We start from the raw sequence: 18,497 nt of genomic DNA on the forward strand, positions 1-18,497 counted from the left end.
CTTCGATAGTATCTCCATTGTTACCGCGCAGAGAAGGCATTGATTGTTTGTTGCCACTAACATACCTCACATACGACCAGAATCTCTTTGGATTTTCTGCCAGGTTTCGAGACAAAGTCTCGCATTGAACTCCGCGCTATGTTTCGAGCTTCTGTAAAGGATCGGCAACCTTGGGGATTTTGCGTCTGTTTAAATTTGGCATGTTTGTTTCGTTGTTTTTGCAACAGTGTTCTAACCCGTTTTGTGTACCAAGGAGGATCAGCTCCGTTGTTTGTTGGTTGATTTGGTACAAACCTCTCAATTGCTGCCGATGCTATTACTTTGAATCTAAGCCACATCTGGTCTACACTTATATTATTAATTTGGAATGAGTGGAGATTGCCTCTCAGGAAGGCGTCAAGTGAATTTTTATCTTCTTCACAACTTCAAGAGACTTTTTGGTGATCAAACAACAGACAACCAATGAGATTACAATCGTCCATACCAGCACATCCAGCATGCTACATAAGTTCACAGATGTGGAATACAGATACCTGTAGTGGCCGTTGCTCAAGATGCAATCCAGTTAAGGTAGCAGATATCACGCGGATGCACTTCCTGTAACCTGTAAAGCCCTCCGCCGATTTCTTGGAATGTTCAATTACTTCCGCCGATATTTACCACATTTAGCTGAGACGCAAGGCCCTATTAATGAATTGCTTAATGGCAAGAACACGTGAGATAACAGGAAAGTCCCTTGGAACCTGGAGACCACTAAAGCTTATGAGATCTTTGAAAATAGCCTTTGAAAATAGCTTCAGCAGACGCCATGCTGCTTGCTCACGCTGTCCCTGGGGCCCCCATTGCTGTGATGGTAGATGCGAGTCAAACCGCCGTGGATGCTGTGTCACAGCAAATCGTTTCGTCCACATGGCAGCCTTTGGCATATTTTTTGAAGAACATGTCGGAGAAACAGAAGCACTGGAGCGCTTTCGACAGGGAACTCTTGGCCATTTACTTGGCAGTTTAAAAACTTTTGGCCAATGTTGGAGGGACAAGTGTTCAAATTTTCACAGATCGTAAGCTCTTGGTTGCAGTTTTCAAACATGTTAGTAAGCTCAATTTGACCCCACCAGGTAGGTCAAGCTGATTTTATCGCACAATTCTATACGGATATCCAACACATTCCAGAACAGCAGAATGTGATAACTGACTGTCAATCCCGTAGCTGCATCTGTTATTGACTGGGCAGGAGTGGCTGCCGTGCAAGAGGCTGACCCTTTCCTCCTCAATTGCCGATGAAACCCTGCTTCCACTGGACTGCATCTTGAGCAAGTGCCACTACAGGTATCTGCACTCGGCATCTGTTGTGACACGTCAGGCAACAGCACGCATCCTTTCATTCCACCAGGTAGGATTCATGCCGTTTTCTATGCATTCCACAATTGATCACATCCAGGGATCATGGCATCTGCAAAATGAAGTCGTGTGGCCTGGGGTGCAGGAAGATTGTCGTCGTTGGGTATGAAGCTGCTGTCAGACATTTAAGATCTCCCGACACATATTTGTCCCTGTAGAAGCTCTTCCTACAACATAAGGGAGATTTTCTCACCTACATGTAGATATTGTTTGTCCCCTAACCCCCTCAGAAGGCATCCGTTTCTTGGTTACCGTGGTGCACTGATTCTCTAGGTGGCCTGAGGCAGTTTCTGTTTCTGACACCTCAGCTGTTTCAGTCACGCGTGCTATTGTTTCCTCTTGGTTTTCCCGTTTCGGTATTCCACAGCTGACAACATCAGATAGAAGGAGGCAATTTGTCAGTTGTCCGAGGAACTCTTGCGTTTGTGTGGATGTAAGCATCTCAAAACTACGAGCTAGCACTCCGCCAGTAATGGAATGGCGGTTGCGAATGCACCGCACTTTAAAGGCTGCTCCATCTTGTGAGGCAGAATCCTGGACAGCTGCGCTCCCACTAGTGCTACTTGACTTAAGGACTGTTGTCAACAACGATTTGGGATGTTCCTCGACCCAGCTGGTGTACCGGGAGGCTTTGAGAGTACCTAATGAATGTAGTTCTCCAAAGTGGTGACCCCGTACTGAACGAATTTTTCTCATTTTCTCCGTCGTGCTACACACTATTCACAAATGAACCCTTTCGACGTGAAGACGAAAGATCCAGTTTTGCCATCCGCTTTTGGTGTTGTAGAGGCGTCTGCTGCTTCTGCATACGTCGACCAGGGCACCGACGGTAACAGATTTTCAAACATTAAAATTCCGCTCTTCTGGTCAACATGAGGACAGCTTTGGCCTACCCAAGTGGAACCATTTTAATGCTGCGTGGCATTGCGTCGGGTACTGACTGATTATTTCTCAACCGTCGCTTGATAATTCCGAGCTTTCTGCATTACAGGTGGAATATGCGACGCTTAACGGAAAAATCTGCGAGATCAACGTCTTGTACGCCAAGGAAGTGCAGAATGTTGCTACACTACGTGAAGAAAACACCGATTTGAAATTGAATGAGGCAACACGAGAACAGGAGTTGGGAAACAAGCTCGCGGAGCTACGGTACCTGTTTGATGGGACCAGTTCCCCTTCCTCTGCGCCCTACTTCTTGGACTCACCGGCAGAGGACAACGACCTCGGTCAGCTGCTTCCGCCAGAGTCCCAGAACTGACAAATCCTGTTGTGGCTCAGGGTCCAGTGAAGCACTCTACTACGCACCACATACGCATAACTCCAGGCCTTTCCGTGGCTAGTGCGCCTGGGCGCTCACCTCTTGAAAAACTACACACTGCTGGAGCGTTTGATGAAATGATTTCTGATGGGACAATGTCTAGGTCACGCAGTGCTTGGGCATCGCCGTTGCAAATGGTAAAAAGGAAAAACGGATCATGGCGCATTTGTGGGGATTATAAGGGTCTCAACGACCGCACTGTGCCTGACAGATACCAAGTTTCCAATGTGTCTGACTTCAACAATAATTTGAGTGGTGCTAGTTTCTTTAGCGTCATTGGTTGCGCCAAGGCTTTTGCACAGATTACGATGGCAGATCGGGACACACATAAGACAGCTGTGGCAACGCCATTTGGTCTTTTCCAGCATAATTTTATGCCTTTCGGCCTTCGAAACGCACCCCAAATTTGGCAGCGTTTCAGGGATGAAGCACTGCATACGCTGCCTTTCATTTTCTGTTGTGTTGACGACATGCTGGAATTTTCTAACACAGTAGAGCACATCAGACATATGTGTGCAGTACTATCAAGATTGGAAAAGTATGGAATCAAGATAAATATAGACAAGTGTTTCTTTGGAAGAGAGAAGACTTGACTTCCTTGGTTACATTATCGCACAGTTTGGCATATCTTCAAAAACGGTTAAGGTAGCAGATATCATGCGGATGCCACTTCCTGTAAACTTTAAAGGGGTCCGCCGATTTCTTCGAATGCTCAGTTACATCCGCCGACATTTACCACATTTCGCTGAGATGCAAGGCCCTATTAAGGAATCGCTTAAGGCCAAGAACACGATAGGTAGCAGGAAAGTCATATGGAACCTGGAGACCACCAAAGCTTACGAGGCATTGCAGATAGCTTTAGCGGACGCCACAACTGCTTTCTCACCATATCCCTGGGGCCCCCATCGCCTTGATGCTAAATGTGAGTCAGACCGCCGTGGGTGCTGTGTTACACCAAATAGTTTCGTCCACATGGCAGCCTTTGGCGTATTTTTCTAAGAATCTGTCGGAGGAAGAAGGAAATCTTGGTTATTTACTTGGCAGTTTAAACACTTTTGGCCATGGGTGGAGTGCCAAGTGCTCAAGATTTACACAGCTCACAAACCCCTGGTTGCTATTTTCATACATGTTACTGAGCTCAACTCACCCTGCCCGGTACGTCAAGTTGATTTTATCGCGCAATTGTCTACGGATATCCAACACTTTCCAGGACAGCAGAATGCGGTAACTGGCTGTCTATCCCGTAACTACATAGCCATGTCTGTTATTGACTGGGCAGCAGTTGCTGTCGAGGCTGACCCTTTCCTCCAAACTACCGATCAATCCCTGCTTCCACTGGACTGCATCCTGAGCAAGTGCCACTACTGGGACCGGCACTCCGTATCTGTTGTGACACGTCGAGCAACAGGGCCCGTCCTTTCATCCCACCATGTTGGCGTCGTGCTGTTTTCTATGCATTCTACAATTTATCACATCGATGGATCAGGGCATCCGCAAAGTTGATATCAGATAAAGTTTTGTGGCAAGGGATGGGCACGAAGCTGCATTCAATGTCAGAAGTGTAGGATCTTCCGACACATATCTGCCCCTGTAGGAACTTTCCCTAAACCATCAGAGAGATTTGCTCGCCTCCATGTAGATACGTCCTCTACTCCCCTTTGAGGGCCTCCGTTTCTAGGATACTGTGGTGTACCGATTCTCTAGGTGGCCTGAGGCGGTTCCTGTTTCCGATAACTGAGCTATTTCAGTCCGATCTGCTTTTGTTTCCTCTTGGTTTCCCGTTTCGGTATATCCCAGTTGAGAACGTCAGATGGAGGCAGGCAGTTTGATTCTGAGCTGTTCGAGAAACTCTTACGTTTGTGCGGATGTAAACTTCTCAAAACTACTAGCTACCACCCTGCCAGTAATCGGACAGTGTTTGCGTATGCACTGCACTTTTTAGGCTAATCTGTCTTGTCAGGCATAGTCCCGGAGCACTGCGCTCTTATCACTGCTATTGGGCTTAAGGACTGTCTAGGACGATTTGGGTTGTTCCTCCACCCAGATAGTGTACAACGAGTCTCTGAGAGTAGTTAATATATTTTTCCCCTACCCCTCCTTCACGTTTATTGGTTGGAGAATATTCCGAAATTTTGCAGTACTTCAAATCTCACATGCGTAGCCTTCAGCAAATAACTCCTATCCGACATTGTACTAAGCCATTGCTCTACCACAGGTAAGTCTTTACTTGTAAAGTCGTTTGGATCAAAGACGATATGGTCAAGCCACCACTCACCCCCGCAGCATGTGTGTTCTTCTCTGGTGATTGATAGAAATTGATAGGAAGGAAAGCGGGATACGATTCAGTTGACCGCCTTAAACCGGCATGCATTGAGGATGAACAGCCTGCCCTTGAGCAAGAGTTCTTGTCTGCCCTTGCCATCCTTCTTCTGAGCATTTTGATATTCCTTCCCCTTCACAGGCTGCCCCACAAGTAGTGCAGTCACGCTCCTGCAAGCCAGTGGTCAGTGTTGTTTCCTTGTGTCAACATTTGCTTGATCAGTTGCTTTTATCTGCTGTTACCTTGCTCTCACAATACCTCTATCTTTTCTTGTGTTCTCCATTGTTTTGCATTCATAGTAATTATAGCTCCACAACACTGTAATATTATAATAAGAATTTTTTGTGCCGATTGTTATGAACATATGGCGAATATGGCCGAGCTACAACTCTCCCAAAAAAGGGGAGGGATTTGATGTGCCGGATGCACACATAAATCGAAGATCGATTGTGAACTTAAGCTGAGTAAGTTCACAATCGATGTTCGATTAATGTGTGCATTTGCTACATCACGTCGGGGCACCACTTTGGAGAACTATATTCAGTGATCCTCTAACACACTTTCTGATGTGAGCAACTTCATTATTAACAGCTATGCGTATAACACAACTTGACAAATATTTGAGGAATAGACAACAAGAACCAAAGAGATTACAGTCTTCGATCCCGGTGCATCCAGCGTGCTGCATAAGTTCACTGTCTATCTTCGACATCCGCATCCGCCACATCAGTTTTCGTTGATTGACTGTCCGCAGTCACTGTTCATTCAGTTGTTAAACTCCTTTAATATCAGTAATAAATACCAGTTGTTTTTGCGGAAGCGCAGGTGTTACCACTGGATATAAAACTAAATTGATATCCATCGAGTTTAACGCTTGATGTTAATCAGTGTGCAAACCGGGTTTTGCTTCGTAAAATCTGACTGTGAAATGGATAAATGAAATGAAGACTAGCACTAAGTATTTAATAGATGCCAAAATGAAAATCGCAGAACTGTGAAAGAAAAACTGCCCGAAAGATTTGCCGTACAGGTGACCACAAAATCTCGTTACATCCCATTAATAACCAACATAAATTCACAAACTTGAATAAACAACATGAACATAATTTCTTTAGAGGACTTTGCTTAGGATGTGAACAATGTAGAGCTGCTCGTGAGGGTCAGTGCACGATTACTGATGGAGGTCCATGAGAATGGACCCTCTGAGTCGCAGTTGAGATGAACGCTCCCAGTTTGAAATCTGCTTCGACCTCTTTAAGCCCGCCAGGGTGGCCGAGCGGTTCTAGGAGCTACAGTCTGGAAACGCGCGACCGCTACGGTCGCAGGTTTGGATCCTGTCTCGGGCATGGATGTGTGTGATGTCCTTAGGTTAGTTAGGTTTAAGTAGTTCTAAGTTCTAGGGGAATCATGACCTCAGAAGTTAAGTCCCATAGTGCTCAAAGCCATTTAAACCATCTGAACCTCATTAAGCAGAGTCAAGAAATCATATAGTATAGGAAGATGCAAAGTAACGAAGAAAGATGTAGAGGAAATGCGATTAATTCGTTGCTAACGCCGATCAGTCAGGCTTCTTGAAAGAACTGCGAGCAAACCTCACTACGTCATTCAGAGGCGAAAAAGGACAGAGTCTGTTGTGCAATAGATTAATGCTATGACACATTCATATACAACAATGACGGTGATAAGTATGAGTGCCTCCCTGTACTGTTTTTGAAGCTTTATATTTACCTTCGGGACATCAAGGCATATTAGGAACAAAAATAAAAATAAAAGATCTGTTTAGTGGCCAAAATCTTATAATTGACCTATCAAAATCAGGAAAAATAGGAAACAATGATTTTTATCATTTCATTCGAAACAGTTTCTAACTACTTGCAGATATTAATTCTTTGCTTTTGTTGGACTCTTGGCCCGGGCGTAACTATACCTCTGTCTTTCAGGGGGACAACGAAAAGATTGTTGATATAATTCAGAATCAACCGGCAACAAGCAATGTGACTATCGATAAAGAATTATTTCGATTATGGAAATTATTTTTGAGGAAGTTGTCGGTCAGTATAATTTCCGATAGCTAGGTGTCATTTGAGGTTTATTAGGAGAACAATACTTTTAAATTTAAGTCATTTCCGCGCTGTCAGTTTGCATCGATATCTTTCTTTTACACGTTGCTTTACGTACGCTCGATATGCAGCACAATAAGCAAAGCAACAGCTAAGACCATTTCTTACTCCACAGTAATTCTGCCTGAATAGAACTAGTAGCTGCTGTGCCTGGAAGCACTAATTTTTCTTTCGTCATGTGTGCTTTGTGTAAGGAAAATTTTTGTTTCGTCCCCTAGAACTTAGACCTTCTTAAACCTAACTAACCTAAGGACATCACACACATCCATGCCCGAGGCAGGATTCGAACCTGCGACCGTAGCGGTCGCAGCCGGCCGAAGTGGCCGTGCGGTTAAGGGCGCTGCAGTCTGGAACCGCAAGACCGCTACGGTCGCAGGTTCGAATCCTGCCTCGGGCATGGATGTTTGTGATGTCCTTAGGTTAGTTAGGTTTAACTAGTTCTAAGTTCTAGGGGACTAATGACCTCAGAAGTTGAGTCCCATAGTGCTCAGAGCCATGTGAACCATGTGTAGCGGTCGCGCGGTTCTAGACTGTAACGCCTAGAACCGCTCGGTCACTCCTGCTGGCGTAGTGGTTAACACTGGACTCGCAGTCGGAAGGACGACGGTTCAAACACTCGTCGGGCCATCTAGATTTAAGTTTTCTGTGATATTCCTAAATCGCTCCAGGCAAATGCCGGGATGGTACCTTTCAAAAGGCACGGCCGGTTTCCTTCACCGCCCTTGGCACAATTAGAGCTAGTTCTCCATCTCTAATGACCTGGATGTCGATGGGACGTCAAACCCAAATCTTCCTTCCGTCTTTCTTCGTGCCCTGTCAGACCACTGAATCTCACTCGGACCATTCCCCTTGGACTAAGATATTTCAGAGAGTCGACTGTAAAGCTGAGCATCTTGATATTTTTCTCAAGAGTATTTGGAAAAGCGCGAAAAACTTTCATTGTAATTACCGGATGATGGTTTGAAACTTATTCCTTCTGAACAGAAGAGAGGAAGATTTTTCAACTTCACCTTCATTTAGTTAGCTTACCTTACTAGACTCGGATCTCAGGCAAAGATGTGTGGTATTTATTTAATTTTGGCAACTACTGCCTGTGCACAATTTAGAGAAAGTGTTTTCATGACGCCAGATATCGAATATTCTGGTGTAAACTACTTTGGAATGATATAAAACTGTTGTACGACTCCTTTACGTTCTGTCGTGATGGCAGTAAGAGACTTTCAACCATCTTTGTTCTATGCAAATGACCCTTCGGTTTCCATTTTGTCACCGAGAAATAAAAATTTCACTGATTTCTGTTTATTTTCTATGCATACCAAGCTCGCTACTTCGATTTTACTAGCGCCTTTGGACTTTAATATCGCTGTGTCAGTTACTTTCAGACATCTCGTCCAAGTTTTAGTTCATTTCCGTTGTTTGTATGTCATCCGTCGCGTGTTCTGGCTGAAAGGTATCATATGGTTCACTTCGTTATGTTTTTGAGCCTTCAAAAGCTCACATCTGACTTATTTTCGCAGGAACCAGATCCTTTCTCCATGTACATGATCAAACACATACATCAGGCTAGGTGAAGCACCTCATGCTCCATTGTTGCTCTTCATTGCTGGCATTTCTGTCTCAAGCTCATCTTAATCATACGGGGGCTTTTTCATTACATTTTTGTAACTTTTATCTTAACTGATGCTTTATAATATCTGAATTAGGTTGTGAACACCAGCGCACGCTTACGTTCTGATTTCAGCACTTAATATTCGTTTTCTATTGCTTTGTAAGTGTTCAACGAACTCTGTATCTCAGCTAAGGAATAGTATTTACTGTAATTGTTGTACTGCCCTTCCCGTGCACACGCATCACGACGATTAGCTTCGATTAATCAGTATTCAAAGTGGCTGCTTCATGCAAGTAGGGTCGATGCTGATGCTTCCAAGTCCAAGCTGTAGCGCGTCATCTTCATTGGTTCCATTTATTGACGGAAGCTATGGGCAAGCGATGTGAGACATGCACAAGAACCGTCGCTTTTTAAGTCGAGCTTCTGAGACGTTGAACTATAAGCTTTGCCGCATCTGCTTCGTGTACACTGGACCCTTGATAAGGGCTTTATTTTTTAATAGCTGGTAAAACAGAAGACTGGAAGCGCATTCTGGACGTGAACGTGCTGGGCCTCAGTATCTGCACCAGGGAAGCCGTGCAGGACATGCTGAGCAGGGGCGTCGACGACGGCGTCATCATTCACATCAGCAGGTAGGCAGCGCCAGCAACTAGTACTACTTGTAACAAGGCGATTGGTCTACATATAAAGCGTCCTGTTCGTCGAAGTCTGACATATAACGGTTATACATCTTCCTGTGCCACCTTCAGGAAGTTTTTCATTTACTTCCTTTGTCGGCAAATTTACCTCCTTACGTTCACGTAGTAATTCAGTATTTTCTTTGGTAGTTTTACAGCTCCCATTCAATTCACAAGTGGTTTTCACCTATAATCTGTGTATTCAATTATTTCCTCACTAACAGCAAATACATGTAACATTTATTTTCTTTTTATTCAGCTTCTCGCCAACTCACTCCCTGACTAGTTTTTATCTCCTATGTTCTTTAATTTCCTGTATTTATTGCTTTGTTTCAAGATATCGCCTTTAGACTGCCATTACGAGAGGTGATGCATAGCCATTGTCACTAATTGTTTCTCATGATTTATTTCGATCGACTAGTCCGAAATCTTTCTCAAAACTTTTAAAACTCATGTGGGTTTCTAGGCACAGTTACTTTTGTTTTTCTATGACTGACTTGCTTCTTTAAATATATAGTTTTATTCACATTCATGTCCCAAAATATACTACACATTAGCAGTATGATGCTAATGTGTTTAGTACATTGTTGTCATTGGTATGTCTATATCCACTTCAGTGTGTTAGTAGTTTTTCCTCTGCACCTTCCCATTAAAATGTCACACAATTTGCTATCTGGTGTTTTCAGCACAGTCGTAACTGCACCATAAAGTGAACTGTCAGTATAGACTCACCGTTTAGCATCCACGTGTCCACACACCAACATCTGACCTCCTGTACAGGGGATAATGCTCATTGATAGATTGCTCCTGTACTTGCAACCTAAAAGCTTACTGTTCCTAATAACTATAGCTACTAGTCCGCAAATGACGTAACTACTGATTTAACGTTGTTCAGTACGTTGTCCTCAGTCACCAATAGAAATAACTGCGCTTATAACCGTTACTACACACACACACACACATATATATATATATATATATATATATATATATATAATGTGCGTATATTGGTTCTAATTATACTTACAATATTACACTGTAATCCATAATGGATGAAATCATTAAGAACCTTCCTTTCGACTGAGAGGTTTAAACAGCAGCTTTGTCAGTCTAATGCCTCACACAACATGAAAGTTTTGAGCAGCACCCCTTCCGTCCGCAGTGGTCTGGCCCACATGTCGCCGCCCATGGGGAACATCTCGATGTACACTGCCAGCAAGCACGCCGTCAAAATTCTGCTCGACGGACTCCGGAAAGACCTCGCCAAGAGGAAGAGCAAGATCCGTGTTGGGGTAAGTCGTCATTGGCAGACTGATGATACGAACATTTGTTGTATTTTTTGTGTATTGTAGCTACATTATTTTCACAAAAAAATGGTATAACACTTGATAATGTCACTGTAATAGACCTCAGAAGTGTTGAAGGTCCTACGTATAAACAGCTGACCATTATTAAAGGGAAGTTTGATGCAAAAATAATCTTCAGTTATTGAGTTTTGATGTGTCTACTCAACCGCAGTTGTTTGGTTTCTGTAGCCCACAGACAGGTATTGGCGAACTGCAGTATCAGAATTTTATTGTCAGTTAGCACTTACGTGGAGCTCATCCTAAAACACTGACGCAGACATCTGACAAGGAATATCTATGGGTTACTGAAAATGAGTCATCGCTCAAAACCTGTTTACATGAGAATTTAACTGCAATAAAAAACTGGTTGTTGCTCTCCGCCAATAACGTGGGAAATATGGACACGTGCGTGTTTGAATAAAACTAATTTGGTAGGCTGCACTCACAGTGCCTCATTTGACAGAGAGACACGTGAGTGTCATTGTTGATGTTGGGGCCTCTAGGGATTGAGCAGGAGCTCAGATGCATCGCGGCATTCTCAATGTAGACCACCTCTATTCAGCGAACGGGTTTTTACAGTAAGTAATTTATATGTGAATGGGGGAAAACAATCTTCCAATTAATTCCAACCTAAAACCATTTATTTTGTTTCAAAGTCATGAGCAACAAAAGTGAGCTGAAAATTGACCTTAGTGTAATTATTAACAGACTGAAGGGATATTGCTACTAATGTGTGGTGGAAAGGTAAATCTCAGAATAAGTTTTGTTTTGTAATGTAATACAGCCATAGTTACAACCAGAATATTTTGTTGTAGAAAAAATACAATTGCAATGTACTTCGCATTACATTGCTGCACCTAGTGCATTTTATCCTCATATTTGTAGTTGACTGAAAGCGTCAAACTACAGTATAATACCTATAATTAATAAATTAATTCATGTAAATTATTCTCTCAAGAAAGGAATATTTATAATTTACTTATAGCTAATAAATTAATTCATGTATATTAGTTACTCAAAAGATACAAATAACAAAACCATCCCTACTTATTCAATTTCCTGAGTGGCGTTAACCAATCTAACACTATGTAAAAATGCTTTCCAATGTGTAACAATAAATAAAGCACCATAACATAAAATGGGCAGTTAGTGGCTGACTTTCGAAGATGGAACATTAGTGACGATATGACTTCGCGACAGCTACGTTATGTAAAGTTCAGTAGAAAGTAGCGTCAGGAAACCGAATGACTGTACAGAGAATATTTTCGGAACATGCGTCATCATAAAGGGAAGAAATTTTTCTCCGTGGTCGAAAATGTGCAAGAGGTTAAATCGTTGAGACAACATGGGTGTTCGAGAAAGAGTTGTTCACGTGGTAAGATGCCTATTTGGAAGAAAACAGCCTAGAAATTGCTGATAGAACAGATATTAAAGCCCGGGCACAAACAACACATACTAGCAATGGAGCTGAATGACGATGAACCCAAGGTCCAGTCCTCTCAGTGCATTACATTGTACTGGAACATTGGGTGTGGTGGTTGTCGCCTCGAGCCTTTGTTATGATATTTTTCCACTGTAATGTGTAAGCTTTTTTAAGACGAAATGGTTTATTCATAATTACCACTACTTCTTATTTGCTCTGAGCAATCAGTATTGGATTGTCTAAGACATAAATAATTATAAACAAGGGGATATAGATATTTTACGGTTAGCAATGGACTTAATAGAGAATATAGATTACGGATAAATAAAGATAACGAAAGCGATGGACACTAGAAAGAAATATCCAAAAACTCAGTGTTAAAACAGAAAACACGTAGTAATAAAAGACAAATAATTCATCTACCCAGGAAGCAAAATTATCCATTATGACTAATGCAAGGGAGGTATTAGAAAGCTTATCAGGAGGTTCCAACATAGTACACATTCCACTGAAAACTGGTAGATTCATTCTGGTTACAACCCCCTAGGCCAGTGGTTCCTGACCCTTCTGACATCATTACTATTAAGTGCAACGGTACATTAACTGGCACCGCTACCTCTAGTCTCCCACTGCTATCAACATTAGCGTCTAACTAATTTTTGGAATGCAGAATTATTTTTAAGACTTTTATTTTTAAAATGATTAAATAGAAGTGATGCTTAGTTTTTGTGTTGTATTAAACGAGGAAATAGTGAGTCAATGTGACAACTGATACTGCTTGTTCCTAACAAACTAGGTTTTAGAATGATGAAGCAGTTCTCAGGGCACCACCAGTCCTACCTACAACTCCTTCTCAGGAAAGAAAGCTATCAACATTGAGGGTAGACACTTGTTACAAAGATGCTTGCCCTGCAGCAATGGTCTCCCTAGCACCACTTTCTTCACCCACAGCCTGCAACCTCTCTAAATCAGTCAAGGTACAATGGGTGCACCACACTTACTCTTTGTAAATGTCTTTATTGCTGGGCTCCTCACTCATGAAATGGGAAAAACTTGTAAGACTTCAGAGTGCTAAAGCTTTGTGTCTGACCACTGCCCCATAACTGTAATAACATTAATAATAATAATAATATTGTGTAGGCCCTACAACAGCGTAGTAGCCACTACGTAGTTACTATTTTGTTATGCTGTCGATTAAGTTGTTTCTTGTTGTGAAGTGAATGATAAAGCGATTTTGATGTTTTGTGGGAACTACCTGCATCTCGGAGAAGGCTATTTCATGATACATTTAAGCATATTTTACTGCTATAGATGTAGGGTACAACGTAAGGATTCGTTGTAGTGGGTGGACTATGTGTAGAAGACGTTCATATATTCATTTCACATGCTGTAGCTTCTTCCAGACTACATGATGAGTTAGTGGTGGCACATATTTGAAATAAAAGAAATTAATTACGTTATTGATTACTTGCATAATTAGCATTAGTAACTGACCGAAACGCAATTGAACCATGTTTTTCTTTGTAGCCATCAGGAAATTTCATTTTACCTCAGGGGTTAGTTAAAGCCACGTTCCGAACAACTGGTATAGTCTGTTCCAGGAGTGTTAATGAAGCAAGATGTACAGGAGATCTTGTGGGAAGTTTGGAAAGTATGGGAGAGATACCAACAGACCTGTAATAAACAATATGAGTCACCCTATGACAGGTCAATAGGTAAGAACATCACTGATGAAAGGCAAGGCTGAGTATTTAAGTGCCGATTCCACACACAGTTTTTTTCTGCCAAGAAGTGTGTTTAATAAACTGATAACGGCGAAGAAAGCTCTCTGTAACAAAATATTTATAATTCTACCAAATGATGTTACGAAACTGCATTATAAGTGCGTGATAGTGTATGTTCAGAGTGCAGTACTATATGCAGGTGGAACGTAGACCATTAAAAATAGCCAAACTGGTCGGTGAATTTGAAATGTGGAACTAGAGACAGGTGTTTGACATTAGATGAAACAGATAATCGGAGACGTAACTCACCTTTCTAAACACTCACGTTGTTATGAATGTGGAACCAGCAACGTCTGTCACAGAATTTCCTCAAACTGTATTTGCTGACTTTCGTAACACCTTTGCAAGACACTGCACGTCTCTTTCAAACCAAAATATTAGCATTTAATTCCCATTAACATCCATTTTGCTGATAGTAATTTTCCATTATTTGTTGAGTGGTGTCACCACTTCATACCGAGATTCTTCCAGTCACCAAATCTTGTAGCTGTACTTATCAGGATAGCCTCACCTACACTACAATTTCATTAGCATCTCATTTCTCTGCTTAAAATTTGATGTTGAGACATAATTACATGCTTTTGGAGGCCAAAATAAATACTAGAACTAAATAAAAACGTGCAGGTGTGATTACTTTTGAGTCAGAACTAAATAGAAGAACTAATTAAAAACTTGCAAGTGTGATTACTTTTGAGTCAGTAATTCAAATTACAGTACCGTCCTAATGTCCGTATTCTAACATTCAGTGCTTCTGTTTGGGGAGCATTGCCTTATTCACATTTATATTTCGCTGTCGTCTGCAGCATCAAACAGTATAGAAATCTATACATGCACAGTGGGAAAGCTGAATGATGAACCAGACATATCGGGAACGTTGAAAGGCGATGAGGAGAAGAAAACTGTTGGAGGGGCACATTTAAAGCATTCAGTATTAGTAAACATAGCCCCGAAAGGAGCAGTAGAACTGAAAATTGATTAATAGAAAGAAACGTTACAATATTTAATGAAGATTATCGAAAATGTGGAACGCACATGACTTAAAGTAGCATAGCAAAGGGAAGAGATCGAGGATTTTATCAGCAGGTCGAATAATTGATAATTTTAAAAATAGAGCCTCAAGGTGAACTCATTTTCTCACACCACTGACTATAAAAGAATTAATATTTCCGCAATACATTTTATATGCACCTGAAGTTAGGGTGTCCATGAACGAGACTCGGTCTTGATGACGTCGAGATCTTCTGCCCCACTGGCTGACAAACTCGAAATTTCCCACCCTGAACAGATCTGTCGCTACATTTGTCCCTCAGAAAATCTGCGATTCCCAGGTACAAAATGAACAAACCACCAGCAAACACAACTAAAAATTAGCCTTCAGAGCCTTACTGTGAACTATCTCTTGCTAGACCTCTTCAAATAGTTTATAACGTGATTTTTGAGTAGGACGTTCCAAAATAAAGGTTTATTGGTTCTACATTTTGTTATTCGGAATGAAGAAATGTCTCTCTCTCTCTCTCTCTCTCTACCTCTCTCTCTCTCTCTCTCACACACACACACACACACACACACACACACACATTGAAGAGATAAGCATGTAACATACTGATGCTCTTCATTTATTACAACAGGCTGTTTCCCCGGGACTTGTCAGAACGGAGTTTGCCTCAAACTTCAAAGAATTCAGTCCGGAGATGTACAAACTGATGCCCGTGCACGAGTCAGAGGACGTAGCGGAGGTTGTCATCTGCATGCTGTCTCAAGACCCAAGAGTTCAGGTAAGGTCGTCTTACTTGATCGAAATATTGTGTTAGAGTCTGTACTGTGTTTTGTAGTTTGCCTCAATCGCCCTGCTCACGATTTTTATTCCTCGTCTTATTGGCATCGCTATTTCGGAAATATCATCATTACATTTTATTTTTATTTTCTGTATTCAACATCATACGCTTGAAATGGAGATTCTTAAAATGAACTTTCTGGGATAACGATCACTGATTTAGAGTACTGAATAGCCTTCCTGAGAAGACTGGCACACACGCTTCGACAGGTGACTTTTCCTGTCTAGTGCCGAGCAGTGCCATACAAAAGTTAAATAACAGGAAGTGAGCCAAATGAGGAGGGAGTCTTCAAAAGACTGGGGACTGGGTGTTACGTCCATTATCATTTCATCATCATCAACACACTAGTTGCCAAAGTGGCATCTTCTAGAAAGACTTGCACTAGGTGGCCGAGCAAACCAGCAAACCAGATGGGCTTTACCGGAGAACAATGCAAGAAGATCATTTTATTTTTTCCCTATCCTGTGCCAGTCTTTTCATCTACGCAAAACTATTATACCCAGGGTCCTGCGTAACGTTCATCTGCTTATTCTAGTCTTTGCCTGCCCATACTATTTAACCCCATTTGTCGCGTCTTTTAGCGCCAGGGTACGTGTTTCTGGCTGCTATGGCAGGCCTGTTGGCTTCTGCAGTCACCCCAGACAGTTTCCAGTTGCTGGTGGAACAGATTTGGGGGGAAGGGGGTACATTTGTTCGGCCTTAAGATGATGGCCAAATTTTTCAGTATGCCTCCAAAGGGGAAGGTGATCGGAGCGAACTAGGCGGATTTTAACGGAGAGTAATTTCCTCGGGAAGTCTGGGTTTTCCAACACTCATTGCACCAGAAAGCAGCACCTTGAAAAGGAACTGTAATCTGCCCTGTGACACATGGCATCTTGCTCCAGCCAGAGAGCTCTTCAGTATGTGTTGCTTTTGGCATACAGATGGCAGGGTGGCACATTTTACTGGAATGAGTTTTATTTTCGAAACAAAAGGTGGAAGCTGACTTTCCTACAGATTTACCTCTGCCTTAATTAACAATCAGACGAATGTGATATGACTTTTAAGGTTCTGTGAATTGTCCAGCTAGTTCCCCAAAACTTGAGGTTGACGTTTTCTGTGTGTTAACAGGGTGGCTCGCTTATCTGCGATTTATGTAAATGATCAGCCAGCCAGTTTTCACCTTGTCTTATTTAGATTTTACAGAGTCACAGTTGTGCCATTGCAGTGTCATTGATTATTTCTTTGTATATTAAATTTTGTCCCCCCTGTGACTTTGATTTCGGTTTACTTGGCGTCCAGAGCTTGTACTCTATTTAGACGTCTAAATCACACGTTCACATTGCATATTGAATTGTGCAGAGAAAAAATATAAATGCTTGTTTACAGAATTAAAAGATCAGTTTGTCAGAATGTTTCCCACAGTAATGTTTAAACAAACAGCATGATAAGTAAGTTACTGACTTCTGTGTAATTAATTCATGCTGTTTCCTAAATTTAGTCATAAGCAATAAGGAGAACTGAAAACATGAATACTATTGAAAACTGTCAAACATTCCAGATACGGGAAACATTAAATAGAGAGTAAGAAAGATGTACTGTCGATGTCAGAACTGTGTTATCACAAGATTGGGGAAAGCAAACACAAAATTGTGTTCTTTCACAAAGGCAGATCCTGTTTTTATTTCACGTAAGCTTGGGAATCAATCTTGGAGAGATACATGTGTAACAGTCTTACATTATTATTTGTGTAATATTTTTCTTTCTCACGCTAACGACTAAATAAAATTTACTGTTGTTACAGATTCATGACGTCATTATGAATCCTACAGGTAGTGTTTACTGAAGCTGCCAACAGTCACCTGAAAAATGTCAAACGCATCATTAATCAATAGAGAAGTCACATCACTGGGTGATAGTGTGCGATAGTTGCACAGCAAACTAGAACTTTTATCTGGATTGTGTATATTCCACACTGTTCTTGACAACCCATTCAACAGATGGTGATCAACAGTCATCAAGAAAGAATGGAAATTATTTAAACGATGTAGCTTATTTATAATTGCAACTAAAAGTAAAACAAAATACGTTTGCTGTTTTGTAGAACTATCTAAGTTGTATAAAAAATAAACAAATAAAAATAGAAAGGAATTTGACTTTCAGTTTAAAAAAGAATTATCGGTACCTCATAATACACCTCAGTGGTTCAGATATTTTTAGGGATAGAAAATAGACAAAAATTTCAATATTCGAAAGTAAGCAAAAAAAAAAAAAAAGAAGTGATGAACAGATGTCTTGATCAGTAGTTTAAGTTCACAAATAAGGGCATAGTTGTAAATAGTAGGCCCTATATATATAGGACTTTTTCTAAATTCAAATTACGTTAGTATTCAGATAATTTCTACCTTCCTTTCAGTAGTTTCTCATATACGAAAGAAAAAGAAATTTTGGACTAAATGTATGTTTAATGTCGAAGGCAATGGAAACTGGGCGTAAAGAGAAGTAAATTGAGAGCGGCGTTCTGGAAGAAGCAACAGAGTACATGGAATTAGTAAATCTAAATGGCAACATGAGATTTCAAACCCTAATCATACCTATAAATTCCATTTATGGGAGACATCTTCACATGACGCCTCTTTACAATTTAAGTTTCTTTACTTCAGCTGTGGCAATTTTTCACCTAAACCA

At 41.4% G+C, this 18,497-nt stretch overlaps 1 protein-coding gene across 1 annotated transcript in view; it reads left to right on the plus strand.

Moving 5' to 3' along the window:
* LOC124595844 (dehydrogenase/reductase SDR family member 11-like) overlaps positions 1-17,931 on the plus strand; it is a 35,031-nt gene extending 17,100 nt beyond the window's left edge. The window contains exons 3-6 of the mRNA XM_047134746.1: positions 9,268-9,397; positions 10,605-10,734; positions 15,624-15,770; positions 17,614-17,931. Coding sequence (XP_046990702.1) covers positions 9,268-9,397; positions 10,605-10,734; positions 15,624-15,770; positions 17,614-17,655 — 449 coding nt within the window. The 3' untranslated portion in view covers positions 17,656-17,931. The remainder of the gene's footprint in view (positions 1-9,267; positions 9,398-10,604; positions 10,735-15,623; positions 15,771-17,613) is intronic.
* Positions 17,932-18,497: the final 566 nt, after the last annotated feature.

This window comes from Schistocerca americana, chromosome 2 (genome assembly GCF_021461395.2).
Source record: "Schistocerca americana isolate TAMUIC-IGC-003095 chromosome 2, iqSchAmer2.1, whole genome shotgun sequence".
NCBI lineage: Eukaryota > Metazoa > Arthropoda > Insecta > Orthoptera > Acrididae > Schistocerca > Schistocerca americana.